Source organism: Fomitopsis serialis (genome assembly GCF_022376445.1).
Source record: "Fomitopsis serialis strain Sig1Antser10 chromosome Unknown B0H18scaffold_296, whole genome shotgun sequence".
Lineage (NCBI taxonomy): Eukaryota > Fungi > Basidiomycota > Agaricomycetes > Polyporales > Fomitopsidaceae > Fomitopsis > Fomitopsis serialis.
The window spans coordinates 18,150-32,615 of record NW_025955256.1 but is presented as its reverse complement, the minus strand read 5'-3'; the positions used below and the strand labels follow the sequence as shown (position 1 = coordinate 32,615).

Sequence of the window (14,466 nt, the reverse complement as noted above, 5' to 3'; positions counted from 1 at the left end):
TTGTGTCTGTTTGTTGTCTCGCCAAGTTTGGCAACCCCGATGTGCTCGGGTTGTTCTCGACCAATCAGCACGCGTTTAACGGTCCTACTTAGGCCTGCAACATACCTGTGATTCGTGATTGGGACGTTTCCGCACCGTGTGTGCATGTATTGTATGCTAGAATAGGGATTGATTACATGTTTAGTGGCATATACCACAGCAGATGAGATGTGGTACAATATTCTCGTGTGCAATAGTGTACTGTACTGGTTCTCAGCCGAGTCTCGAGTCGTAGTGGGTGTTGCGGCGCGATACATACTGGACTCGATGACTCGGATGAGTACACATTCATTGTACATATATATTATATTCTGCCATTACAGTTCGTTGTACGTTGAACATTGCACGCACACGCGATGTTTGCGAATTAAACAAAGCAAATCCCAGACTGATCTAGTATATGTGCTGCGTGCGCCCCGGCCCTGCCCACCGTCGCGGTCACCCACTTTTCGCTCACGCGCCCACCTTGTGTTCGTTGGCTGTGCTTGCGTGCTGGGAATTCGCCCCTGCACGCTCGCGATCGCCGTGCGTGAGCTGCTGGTCCGCGCTCTGTACTCGCCTGTCCTCTCGCCCTCGCACTCTCTTACCCACTTGCCCTCTCGCTCGCCAATCCACCCACTCTCCTACTGACCTGCTCGTCCGCCTGCCGTCCCGCTCACCTGTTTTATCACTCGCCTACTTGCCCGCTCGTCCGCCCGTCCATCCGCTCGCTCGTTCAGTCGCTTGGCACCCGCTTGTCCGCCGGCCTGCTCGTCCATCCGCCCTCCCGCTCGTGTAGCTGCTCGTATACCTGCCCGCCCGCCTACATGTCCGTTTGCCAGCCTGCGCCCAGCGCACTCGCAGTGAGTGGCATGCGCTGTCGCCTACCAGCGTGCCCGCCTGTCTGCTCTCCTACCCGTCCGCTTACCTACTCGTCCACCTGCCCGTCCACCCGCCCACCCGACCACCTGCCTGCCTGCTCATCTACGTCCACGTACCTGCCTGCTCATCTACGTCCACGTACCTGCCTGCCTGCTCTCGCGCCCGTTCTCGCCTGTCTATGTCCACCTTCCCGCCTGCCTTCTCACGCGCCCGTTCTAGCCCGTGCCCGTGGTCCGCCCGTTGGCTGCGTTTGCACGCGGGGCATTGGCCCTGCGCAATCGCGGTCGACGCGCGTTTGCTGCGCGTCGCCGCGTCCTGTGGACACGGTCAGCTCGCTCGCTCGTATGTGATTGCACTCACCTTGATGCTGGCTCTTCGCTGACACACCAGCTGTCCATTTGTCGGCTGCATCTGCATGCGGGGCGTTGGCCCTGCATGCTCGCTATCGTAACTCGTTGTACGCGGTGTAACGATGTCGGTCACCGGCGTGGGGTGGTGGAGGTCGCAAACAGCAGGCGGAACCGCTCGCCCTGCGCTCGCCGCTCGCTCGGCTCGTTGCGGGCTTCCGGGCTTAGCCGAAACTGACGCCAAGCAGCGGGCTGGGCGGCGGCGCAGGGGACTGAGATCGTACCTGATCTCAGATGCGCTGACCCCGATGTACGTCCATATGGGGCAGCCGAGCATCGCGCGCCAGTGGTACCGCCCCGCCGTGGACGAAGGCACCGGGCTGCCCCGGCGCGACTGCTATAACAGGTAACGACCGACGGCGCCTCGCTCATACATGAGCGAGCGGCAGCTCATGTATGAGAACAGGCCTTGGTAAGTACAGCTGTTTATGTATGATACCTTTGTGCTAACCACAGGGATTTCATACAAAGATATGCCTATATGGCCTGCCTGCTTCTGGTCATTGGTGAGCTTCGTTGTCAGAGCTCTTAGGGCTTCATTCCTTGCTGCTTCAGTATCGGTCGGGTCCTCTGAGGAGCTTTGCGATTGTAGGGCTTCGTGATAGTTCCTCGCGATGGTCGCCATGCGGTCAGATCGTTTCTCGTAGCGCGGGGGGTTCGATTCAGGGACTTTCAGAGAGTACATCACATCTCTGGGTTTACGTTCCTTGTTGATGTTGGACCAGTACTTACTTGGGCGCTCCGCATTGAGAGCGTATCTGGCCGAAGATGCCTCTTTCGTGCATGCGTATCTTTTCCTCTGGAGGTTGGATAGTTTGTCCTGGAGGGAGCTTAACTCTGTTTGGAGTCCAGCGTCGGCATCGGGGTCGGCGGATTGAAGGAGATCGCGGATCTTCTCCTCAGTCGAGCGTATTGCTGCGGTCATCTTCGGTACCTTTTTCTTGAGGCGGGCGCGAGCTGCACTTACCACGTCCTCTTTGAAACGTTTCAGGAGGGATTGAGCGTTTGCCGGTAGGGGGCGGTGGTCATCTGGGAGGGGAGGGTCACCGTGGTTCATCCTGATCCCCATTTTTACTATGTCTTTAATGAACTCTTGATCCTGGATGATGTTGAGCGGCATCGTCCATCTACCTCTTCCTATGAAGGGCGCGTTGTCTGAGCTCAGTTGGGCAGACACTAGCTTGTGGTCGGTCGGTATTCCGGTTGTCTTTATTGACCAGTTTACTGATGATTGGACGAGTGCGGGAGTTGCGTATATTCTGTCGAGTCGTGATTGTGAGGCAGCGCCCCGTTGTGGGAACGAGAATTGTTTCTCGGTGGGCATTGTGATGCGCCATCCATCTTCTACGTTTAAGTATCTTGTCAGGTCTCTGAGTGCGAGGACAGCCGGTCCCTGATCTTCTCTCATCGGGATCCTGTCTATAGCTTCCTCGACCACGTTGAAGTCTCCCAGGATTATGTCGGGGCGTGGTGTGTTCGAGGTTTCAAAGTGGGTGGCTATGTCTCTCCAGAAAGCTGCGTTTTCGTTTTGATCATTCGGTGCGTACACGTTCAGGATTGTCATGTATTTGTCGAGGTGCCATTTAGTTCGTATGATCATCGCTCTTCCGGGTATTAGGACGTAAGTAGATACGTTTCCAATGTCGGTTAGTTCTCTGTTCAGCACGAAAGCTACTCCTTGAGCCGCCGTTGCGCGTGTGGCTGCGGAGTTTATGATTTTCATTCTTCGACCATACAGACGGTGTAGTTGTTCTACCCATCCGTCGTCGAGGTGTGTTTCTTGTAAGGCGATTATGCCTATCTTCTCCTCTCGCATAGCGATGTTCAGCGCATTCCACTTGTTTCTCTGGTCAGATCTGATGTCTCCGCTGTGGGGTGGGCCCACATGGGAGCACCAGTACGAGCTCGGAACGACGCACTCTCAGGTGTAGGACAACGCGGAACGAAGCAACGTCGATTGGAGGAAAAACGCCTCGGCGAAGGACGACCAAGTAAAACTGCGGATTGAAGACAGCTACTGTACATGAACACCAGGTCCCTCCGGCACCTCATCCTCGACCTCTCCCTCCTCCATCGCCTCGAAGTCCTGAGGGTGCGCGAACCACAGGCGACGCGGTATCCCGGAGTAGCCGTCGGGAACGTACACTCCCTCCGATAAGCGAACGTGTAAGTCGCGGACGCTGGCCTCAACAGAATTTAGGCCTCGGGCGATATGGACAGCCTCGGAACGAGCGTCACGGTTAGCGGTGCGGCACTCATCAAGGAGGCCCTGAAACCGACTAAGGAGGCCGTCGAGGCTGTCGGAAGAAGCACGATAGGACGAGAGCTGTAAGGGACGCTCTAAGTAGCGAACCGGAAGGAGGGGACGGCCAATCTCTGCGTCGGCTTGCTCGGCGGTGACTCGGTTCGGGGCCCAGGCAATCAGAGGGAAAGGCTCGCCGACATAGCTATGCTGCGACGGAAGAGTGAGGAAGACCTGGTCGAGATACTCGATCAGCTCCTGCACGTCAGGGTAGCGGCGGACGAGCGGAAGGGAAGCATCGCCGTGGGCCACTGCACGGGAACGAGAGTCGAAGAGCATTCGCTGCGCGGGGAGAACGGCCGCTTAGAAGGACGATCGGGAATCAGGACGGAGGAAAAAGGACGCACGATTAACCATCGAGCTCCATGGGCCCAGGCAAGCCATTCGCGGTCACTATCGGGGTTCAGGCGAGGCTCTACTACACGCTCGTCGCGGAGAAGATCGATGAGGCGGTAGAACCGGGTGGTGAAGACGATGGTGGACGGGTTTGGGGGAGCATCGACGGGCATCGGAGACGGTGGGGAGCACTGAGGGCCTGGCGGAGGAAGCGGAAGAAGCTGGAGGAGGGTACGGGGAGGTGTCGGAAGGAGACGAGGCGGGTGCGGAAGGAACGGGAAAGGAGAGAAACGGATGCCAGCGAGGGTGGGACGTGGGAAACAGCGGCGGAGGGAGACTTAGAGGGGGAGACGGAGGAAAAGGGAGTTAGTTACCTACCACACCTCTGAGGACTCAGTATCTAGGTTGCACCGGGCAATCTCAGGCTTCAGGTCTCGTCTCAGGCTCGCGTTCAGGCTAAGGAAGGTCGCAGAAGTTAGGCTCAGGCTCAGGATCGAGGAGAGCTCAGGTTAGGAACGTCGGAGGGAAGGCTATCGAGTATACCAGGCTCAGGAAAGGCAGTCTTCACTAAAGACATCGCGAACGAAGCGTGCGGCGCACCACCCCATCTCCCCTTTCCCTTCCGCGAGGTACCACAGACCTCGCTCGCTTCCTCCGCCAACCGTCAACTTGTACCAACGACCCCCGCCCATCGTTTTCACCGATACCAAGAATTCCCTTCCGCGTCGTCCACGCACCGGGGACTCGCCATCACCACAACTGGAGCCCACCGCGAGGGGGATTTCGTTGGTAAAATCTTGTTGACCCAACCCCGGGTGCCACGTCATCCTGCCTATCACACGGTCCCGAGCGAAAACTCTCGCTACCGTCCCTAATCGTTCAGAGCCTCGCACCCCTACGAGAAGTCTACTCGAGGAGCTCGCTATCGCACATCACTCCCCGGACTCGCCGTACGACCCATCGCTCAGGGTACCCGCACTAGACGGCATTCCCCTTCCGCGCGCTGACGACAGTGACGGAGAGAACCCGTTCCTCGATCCGGCTGACAGCACTCTCACCTCCGCACCTGCATCATCACCAACTCGAAGCTCAGCGTCGAGCGAGTCGATCCCCTTAGCAAACGTACCTCGGCGGCGAGCATACTCTACCCCGTCCGCGCTATCCTCCTCGACCAAGTCAGTGGGCAGCCCCGTATTGGTGCCGGCCTCAGTTCCGCTTCCTCCCTCACCATATCCCATCAACGTTCCACTTCCAGAATCGCCCGTCTCAATATACGCATCACTGCCGTCGTCGCCTGTCGACGAAACCATACCCCTGCTCGTAGGCCCTTTAATCCCGTCTCTCGCCATTCCCTCCGACATATCGGAGACAATTTCCTCCGTCTCATCTGTTACTCCCTCCGACGAGTCTCGAGCTCGTTCCCCTTTCCTCCGCACTCCTTCCGCCCAACCAGAAATTAAAATGGCCGCTATCCAGCCACGCAGTATGCCCGTCCGCGGGGATCGCATTGCTCCGAAATTCGATGATCAGCCCCGGTCGCTCGCGCGTTACTTCGAGGACGTCTCCGATCTTCTAGGGCTCGCGAACATCACTGTCGACGAGGAGAAGATTCGGTACGCTCAAAGGTACCTGAACCCTGATCAGCATGAGTTGTGGGGCACTGTAACCGTCCCCGACAACCCGACGTTCGAGCAGTACAAGGAAGGGATCGTGAAGCTGTATCCTGGGTCGGACGGAGCATCCAAGTATCTAGAAACCGATCTGGACGCAATTGCGGCGGCCGGGCTGAGTGCCGGGACGGATACGCGCAGCGGGGAGGCAGAGTTCTATCGGAAGTTCCTTCCGGTGGCGCGCTACCTGATGACGGAAGGGCTGGTGTCGAAGTCACAGGTGCACCAGAAGTACCTCTCCGGATTCGACGCGAAGTCGGCGGATGCGATCCGTCGGAGGGTCGAGATTGTCAACTCTACGGTCGACCCCGCGAAGGGGTACAGCCTTGAGCAGCTGCATGGGGCAGCGCAGCAGTGTCTCAGCGCGGTCAGTTACGGCGGCGGAGGCAACACCCAAGGTGGGGGTACCGGTGCGGGAGCCGGCGGAGGAGGGGGGTCATCGGCGTTAAGCAGGAACCGATGACGGAGGAAGCCCTGAGCCGAGCCTTCGTGGCGGCGCTAGGGGCACTCCAGCAGACGCATGGGAGCGGAGGAGGCCGCGGAGGAGGGTACGCTGCCGGAAACTATAGCGGAGGAGGGTACGGCGCGGGGAACTATGGCGGAGGAACCTACACGAGCGCGAACTACAATAGCGGGGGGTACGGCGGAGGAACAGGTCGAGGAGGACCGGTCTTCGGATATCAGCCTCAAGGACCTGGGCGCGGAGGGTATGGCGGCGGAGGCGGAGGGTACAGCGGAGGCGGAGGGTTCGGCACCAGGACATGCAACTTCTGCGGCGAGGTGGGACACTTCCTGCGCGAGTGTAGGAAAGTCGGGGAATACCTCCGTGCGGGGAAGATCAGACTCGACGACGAACAGAAGATACGCTTCCCTGATGGGGGTTTTGTGTCGCGGTATGGAGGCGGATTCCTGATCGACGCTATCGAGGCGAGGATGGCTAACTTGGGCGGCGGAGGGAATGGAGGGCAGCCGCAGCAGCAAGGGAACGTCGGAGGGAACGACGGGCAGATCGGGATGGGCCGCCGCATCTAGGAGCGAACATTGTAGAGATCGTCGAAGGATATACGGTCGAGGAGACGACCGAGGAAGAGGACTCACTCAGGCGCGCCGAGGACTTAGAGGAACGTGCACGTGTCTTAGCGGCGGAGGCGGCTCGAGTGCGCGGAGGAGGGAAGAAGGTATCTTTAGGGATCCTCCAGCGGAAGAGGATGCGCGTGGAAGCAAGCCCAGCGGAGGAACTGTGCGCGGGGCGGTTGGCAAGCCGCCGGGCATCCCAGCGAAGGGGGTATCAGCCGGAACGAGCGGAGGAGGCCCGGTGGCGAAGGATCAGGGTAAAGGGCGGACGGCCGAACCACAGTATCGGTTCCAGGCGAAGATCAACGAGGGAAAGGACCCTCGAGCGAAGGCGGAAGATCTGGCGCGGCGGATGATGTACGAGAGCGATCAGAAGGCGAGCTGGGGCGAGATTCTCGAGATCAGCCAGGAGTTTCGGAAGGTAGTTGACGAGCAGATCAAGACGCAACGTGTGCAGGTCGCCGGCATGGCGGAGGAAGCGGTGTGGAACGTGGGGACCACCGAGCTGTCTAGCGGAGGGAACGTATTCGACAGCGGGTACTGGGACTCCTTGACGCTGCGGGAGCTGCGGCCGCTGATCAATGGCGTGGAAGGGCGGCGTGCATCCTGGACTCAGGGGCACAGATGGTCCTGATGCGGAAGGATATCTGGGAGCGCGTCGGAGGGAGTCTTCGCCCCGACGAAGGATGCGTAATGGAAAGCGCGAACAAGACGACCACTCGGACGATAGGGAAGGCCATCGGGATGGAGTTCGTGTTCGATGACGAGGTAAAGATCGTCATGAATGTCCAGGTGGTAAGGGACGCTCCTTTCGAGGTGCTCCTGGGCCGGCCCTTCTTCGCCGCGAGCTGTTGCGAGACCCGGGACTTCAAGGACGGAAGCCAGACGGTCGTCCTTACCGATCCGCAGAGCAACCGCCGCGTGATGGTACCGTCCTTCGAGCGCCGCGCGGGGTCGAAGAAGAAGAGTGAGGGACGCCCGGCCGAAGATCCTCCCGCGGAGGATTTTTAGAAGTCGATGATGCAAGCAATGCGAGCGGAGACGATCTTATGGGCCACTATTCAGTATATGTCTGGGACGGAGAGGGTGCGGAAGGAACGGGAGCGCCTACCGACAGGCTTAGCGACTATGGATCGTCGATGGACTCTGCAGATACCCACTTCCCGAGTTGTAACGAATCCTTGGAATTTAGCGACACAATACACGAGACCGTTGCTCAGTATGGGGATGTGGGAGGCAGAGAGACTATCGACGAGACTGAAGGATGTCGAGACAAGCCGGCGGGAGGAGCGCGTGGGGATGGAGAACGATATGATGAGTCAGCGGAGGAGGACTACGAGTCGGCGGAAGAAGACTACGAATCGGCGGATGAGGGACTCGAGTCTGCGGAAGGAGGATATGGTTCAGCGGAGGAGGACTACGAGCCGGCGGAAGAAGACTACGAATCGGCGGGGAGGATTTCGAGCGGGCGGAGGGAGATCGCAACGCAACGGAAGGAGAGTATGAGTCTGGAGATGGGGCGGAGGAGGAAGACGGATGGGAGGAGGAGGAGGTGTTCAAAGTAGAAACGGGGATGGGAATCGAGGTGCTGGCCTACAAGAAGGTGGCTCGGAAGGTACGACCAGTGGCCGCAACGCTCCCCGAGGAGTTTAGGGTGGTGCGAAGGGCGCCGACCGATCCGCTAGCGGGCATGCCCGTTATGCCGATCGTCGCGCCGGAGTTCATTCCGCGCGGAAGGTACACGCAGGAACGGAGGGACGCACTAGACGTAGGACGAAGCGGATTCCTATGGCCGGAGGAGGCGAAGCTGGTGGACTGGCTCGTAGGGATGCACGACAAAGTCTTTGCGTGGGACGAGACGGAGAAGGGGCGGCTGAGGGAAGAGTATTTCGATCCTGTGGTAATCCCAACGGTCGAGCACATTCCGTGGGTACTGAAGAACATCCCGATTCCTCCCGGTATTTACGACGAGGTCGTCCGCATCATCAAGGACAAAATCGCGTCCGGAGTGTACGAGCCATCAAGCTCGTCGTATCGCTCGCGATGGTTCTGCGTGGTCAAGAAGGATGGAAAGTCTCTCCGACTGGTACACGACCTGCAGCCACTAAACGCTGTTACGATCAAGGATGCGGCGGTCCCTCCGTTCATCGAGCAGCTGGCGGAATCGTTCGGCGGAAGGGCATGTTACGGGGCCCTGGATTTGTTCGTAGCATTCGATCAGCGGGGGCTGGCGATCCGGTCGAGGGACCTCACAACGTTCCAGTCACCACTGGGGCCCTGCGATTGACGGCAGTACCGATGGGATATACGAACGCGATGCAGATCGTACACGGGGACGTAACGTTCATCATGCAAGACGAGATTCCAGACGTCACGATACCATTCGCTGATGACGTGAACGCAAAAGGGCCGAAAACTAGGTACGAGCTTCCCGGCGGAGGGTACGAGACCATCGGAGGGAATCCAGGCATAAGGCGATTCGTGTGGGAACACCTGGAGAACATGAACCGCATCCTCCAAAGGATGGGTGCCGTCGGAGGGACGTTCTCGGGAAGAAGGCACATCTGTGCGTACCGGACGTGGTAGTCCTGGGACATAAGTGCACATACAGCGGAAGGGAGCCTGACGACGCTAGGGTGCAGAAGATCCGGGACTGGCCAGCGTGCAAGACGGTGACGGACGTGCGGGCCTTCCTTGGGACGATGGGGCTGGTTCGGATCTTCATCAAGGACTTCTCAAAGATCGCGAGACCACTCACTAGGTTGACGCGGAGGGAGGTTGACTTCGGATGGGGGCGGAAGAAGAGCTGGCGATGGAAACACTGAAAGAAGCACTTGTGAACTGCCCTGCGCTCCTTCCGATCGACTATACTACCGACCGAGTAGTGATTCTGGCCGTGGACTCTTCGGTCATCGGCGTCGGGTTTGTCCTACTGCAGCGGGACGTGAAGGGGAGGAAGTGCCCGAGCAGGTTTGGGTCAATAACGTGGAATGAACGGGAGTCGCGCTACTCACAAGCAAAGGTAGAACTATATGGGCTCTTCCGGGCGCTGCGAGCGTCGAGGATACACATTATCGGCGTGCGGAGGCTGGAAGTCGAGGTAGATGCGAAGTACATCAAGGGCATGCTCAACAACCCGGACATTCAGCCGAATGCGGCGATGAACCGGTGGATAGCGGCGATCCTACTCTTCGACTTCAAGCTGGTGCATATTCCCGGAGTGCTTCATTCCGGGGCGGACGGGCTGTCGCGGAGGGAACGAGCGGAAGAAGACCCGGAGGAGGAGGGAGATCCCGAGGAGTGGATCGACGAAGCATGCGCGTTTACGATTGAAACCTGGAACTCTAGCGAGCCGAGCTACCGGCGGAAGGGGCTCCGAGCACGGGAGGAGGCGCGGATCCTCTGCTTAGTGATTGGGGTCGCAGGCCTAGACGCGGAAGAAGTGGAGATTCCGCGGCATGACAAGGCGGATGCGGCGGAAGAAGATCTGGTACGCATTGAGGAGTTCCTGAGGACCGCCGAGAGACCGGAGGAAATGGTGGACGAGGCGGCGTTCAGGAAATTCGTGCGAAAGGCAGGACGGTTCTTCTTACGCGGAGGGAGACTCTGGCGACGGGACCCAGACGGAAAGCATAAGCGAGTGATTCGGAGGGAGCGAAGGTTAGAGCTATTGAGGCAGGCGCACGACGACCTCGGACATAAGGGAGTACTTACGGTGCGGACGAGGCTGCTGGAGCGTTTCTGGTGGCCGTTCCTGGACCAGGACGTACGGTGGTACGTGAGCACTTGCCATGCGTGCCAACTTAGGAGCACGCAACGGCTGAAGATCCCTCCGACGGTGGCGACTCCGCAGGGACTATTCCACAAGGTGTACATGGACACGATGCACATGCCTGCCGCCGGAGGATACAAGATGGTGGTTCACATCAGGAAAAACTGTTTTGTCTTGGAGTGTCTTGTATGGAAATAGCCATTGCTGGCCAAGCAGTATAGGTCCTTGACATGTCTTGTGGGCCTTGCAGTGCCTGAGAGCACGTCGTTCATTTTGTATGCCTTTTCTGAATGGCAATATTCTCCGCTGATAGGTCTCACACTAATGTTGTTTGGGAATCCAAGCACACATGACAATTACGTATGTATGGTTGCTTTTAAAGCAACCCAAAACATTCTCACTGTCTGGAGTCAAGACACCGAAAATCAACACTCCAACAAATATATTGTATTGCATTTCGTGAGGTGAATGAGACTGAAAGCAAGAACTGTATAAATCGACTCGTCAAACTTGACCGTACCGACCTCCTGGGCGCCGAAGAGGACGGCGCCGAACTCGGGTGAGTCGACGCACCCGGCGGTGCAGCGCGCGTTCGGGCAGAGCACATTGAAGGTGTCCAACAAATATATTGTATTGCATTTCGTGAGGTGAATGAGACTGTAAGCAAGAACTATATAGATCGACTCGTCAAACTTGACCGTACCGACCTCCTGGGCGCCGGTCGCGACGAAGAGGACGGCACCGAACTCGGTGAGTCGACGCACCCGGCGGTGCAGCGCGCGTTCGGGCGGAGCACATTGAAGGCACTCCTCAGGGCGACGGGGTCGACGCTGTAGTAGTCACTGTCAATCTACTTTCACCACCGGACGGTGCCACTAACGGCACAATGGTAGCGGTGGTATTCTGCGGCAACGTTCAGTCGTGGCTCGATTGTCAAGTACCGGGAACTGACCTTGGGGGCTGAGCCGATAGCTCACAACAGCACCGTCGTCCCATATCCGCGCCGCGACATTGTCAGTGATGAGGTTGCCGATGGTGAAGTCTTTCCCCTTGATCCACAGCCTCGTCGTCTCCGATACGGACTCGAAGCCCACCACCCTCGTGTCCGCTGCCACGGTGTCGTTGCCCTCCGCTGCGGTGTCGTTGCCCTCCGCCGCGGTGTCGTCGCCCTCCGCCGCGATCAGCCTCGACCCCTGCTTGTGCTGCCGGATGAAGAAGTTCTGGAACGAGCGGTATGGTACGCGAGTCGTCCATGTTGATCCCATATGTCTCGATGTGGCCTGCGCTGCAGCAGCTTGCAGAATCGCGCTATCGTACGGTACATGACACGGCGTGGGATGGCTGTGAGGAACTCAGCGAGATCTTCCCATGGCATGAAGCACTTCAGCACGACCAGCACCTGCATGCCCTTGACGGCGGTCGGTTGAGCAGGCATGTGGCGAGGACTTGCGCATCGGCTTCCTGAGTGCATGCGCGAGCTAGCCTGAGGAACGCCAGGATTGCTGGACTGACGGAGCCGGCTGTGCGGAGGCGAGTGGAGCTCGGGGGCGTAGGCTGGTCGAACGAGGAAGGAGGTATGGAACGCGGGCATGGAGGAGAGGAGGATAGACATTGAGGGACTGTGGTGCTCACTGGAGTCCCTTCGACTCTCCGTCGCTCTCTGTCGGGGCCTTCTGCGTGGGCATGTTCCTTCTCTGCTTCTGGTCCTTGCAGCAGGCAGAGCATCCTCGCGACGTGCCTGTCAATGTGTCTTGTGAGGTGGTCTTGCGAGTGCGCAATACGCTGTTTGACGGCGGGCCTAGTGAGGCCCCTCGGGCCTTGGTGCGCGCGTTGACGCGGCTCCCTCGCTGTTGCGCTGCAGGCAGTTGCGAGGTTGCTCCTCTTCAAGCGGCTTGCGAATACGCTAATGGTTGAGCTCCAGGCAGCAGGGCGACTCCCGGGCGCGCGGCAGCATCGCACAGCCCGGCGTGTCTTGAGGACCGCCCACGCGAGTGGGCCATGACGGTGCTGGTGGCTGCAAGGCGGCGGCGGTCAAGAGAGTAGTGGTGGAGGAGTGTCTTGGGCGGCGCTGGTACGCCGTTGGGTACAGAGGAGCAAAGCAAGTACTCTTGACGGGGCTTCGTGCGGCACGGGCGTCTGGGCCGATCGCCGGGATTTAGCTACACATACATGAACAGTAGCAAGTCGTAAGTATATTGTGCATCGTCACTCGGTTTCTTATAGATACTAGTGCGCGATCTTTTATATATTTGCATAAACCATAGTAATGTCATGTACGTGTTGTAGCTACCATAGAGTCTGATATGCATACTTCGTTGCCCAGTTATTCAGTACGAATCTCGTAGCCTTGTCGAGTACAGTATCTGAGCTCCAATCCTCTGGAAGTGTATGTATGGCGGACTCAATCGTAGTGGGTTTAGGGAAGTGGGGTATCAACTGACATGACTGACGTATGAGCTGCAAAGGAACGACCTCCCCTGCTGGTGTACCATCCGTTCTTAGTGGTAACTTGCGAACGTCGTACATCATATGAATGGGGTCAGCACTCGAGGGAAGCTTGGCGTACCACTCGATGTACGCCAGAGGTCCCTGCTGAGCCCATTCATGCGGTGCGGGTAGTGGTAGGCCAGTCCGACGATCTTCGATGGACTTCGGAAGCTTGAATATGGCCTTCACCCTCCCTATACGTGTACCTGAGTGCGCGTTTAATGTAGTTCAGATACAAATGCGTAAGAAATACTAGCTGCGTAACATACCTTGGAGGCCGGTAGCCTCAGCATCTCCGTCTTGCAAAACGACTACGGTGTTGAACCTAGCGGGTTGCATCGAGGAAGCAGGTGTTGCCTTGACGGAGTCGCGTTCAGGGTTGTTGTCAGAGAGAGGAATGGTGGTGAACTTAAAGCTGTGAAAGACATCAACGCGTGAAAAGGGGATGTGCGAACTGGCTGCTTCGAGCTCTCGACTGGAAAGCGGACGGTTGAGCTTGAGCTTGTAGACGAATTGATTGAGGGCCTTCGGGAACCCGGGAGCCTGGTGCTTTTCGGAAATCGACTGAACGGACTGTTTGGCAACAGAGGGGTGCTTCGGAATCATGAGACCCGTTTTGCATCCAGCTCCGCGAGTGTCGTCGGCACTGGCGTTATCCTCGTGGAGCCTCTGGAGGAGTGTGTCGAACATGGCGACTTTCTCCTGACGAGAAAGCCACTTCACCATCTGCGGCCGGGCGTCGCGGTGGTTAGAGGCCCTCCAGGCCTTCTTCGCACAATCAATATGTAAGCGTTCGAACATCTCGGTGTTATAATTATCAGTGGTGCCCAAATTGCGAATCGAGTCGATGTAGTGTAAGAGTGAATGGAACTTTGGGATGTTGAGATGATCCCGCACGCCCAGGGACTTGAGTACGTCCTTGTGCTTGTGGTAAGTCTTGAGTGCATCTTCCATATAGGTAAGAGTCGTTTCGTCGTGAGTGGGGTATTGTGCGATGTAGATAAAGTCTAAGAGGGCGCGGAAGGTAAGCAGGACGGCATTGGGAACACGACCAACCAAGCAGCCGAGTAGGATCCTCGCCATATCCTTCCGCTCGCTCCCAGAGACCTGGGAGAGGGCGGAAATTCCATTCTTGAAGCGTCGGGTTCCATAGGCGGGAGGGAGACAGCGAATACGCTGATCGAGCTCCTTCTCGTCCATGAGCTGTCCACACCACTCAACGACGTGTTTAAAGACGCCTTGATATAATTGGTGCAGCACATCCGGCGTGACGCACATGTGGATGTCGGTGAAGGGGAGGTTCTTCCAGAAGGGCTCGATGGTGTAGCCCGAAACGTTGAGCTCTTTGCACGCGTTCAAGAACGCGTTCGAGCCTTTCTTGCCCTTCAGCTTGGCTTTGCGAAGAACATCGAGTGTCCAGATCTGTCGACGGGGTGTCTTGGCAGCAGCATCCCCGAGCTCAGTGTCAGGACACTGACATATACAGCACGTACCGTACTTGGCGCAAGTCACCAAGCA

General features: G+C 58.0%; 2 protein-coding genes across 2 annotated transcripts; both read right to left on the bottom strand.

Moving 5' to 3' along the window:
• Positions 1 to 1,644: 1,644 nt before the first annotated feature.
• On the bottom strand, positions 1,645 to 3,150 carry B0H18DRAFT_891848 (Endonuclease/exonuclease/phosphatase; the record flags this gene model as incomplete). The annotated part of the gene is made up of 1 exon (XM_048041333.1): positions 1,645 to 3,150. A coding segment is annotated over one exon (1,506 nt), but the record flags the coding sequence as incomplete, so codon positions are not given.
• A 7,988-nt stretch (positions 3,151 to 11,138) lies between these two features.
• Positions 11,139 to 11,696, bottom strand: B0H18DRAFT_1163231 (uncharacterized protein; the record flags this gene model as incomplete). Its single annotated transcript, XM_048035822.1, is given in 3 exon segments — positions 11,139 to 11,303; positions 11,322 to 11,364; positions 11,414 to 11,696. Coding segments are annotated over 3 exon segments (491 nt in total), but the record flags the coding sequence as incomplete, so codon positions are not given.
• Between the last annotated feature and the right edge of the window lie 2,770 nt (positions 11,697 to 14,466).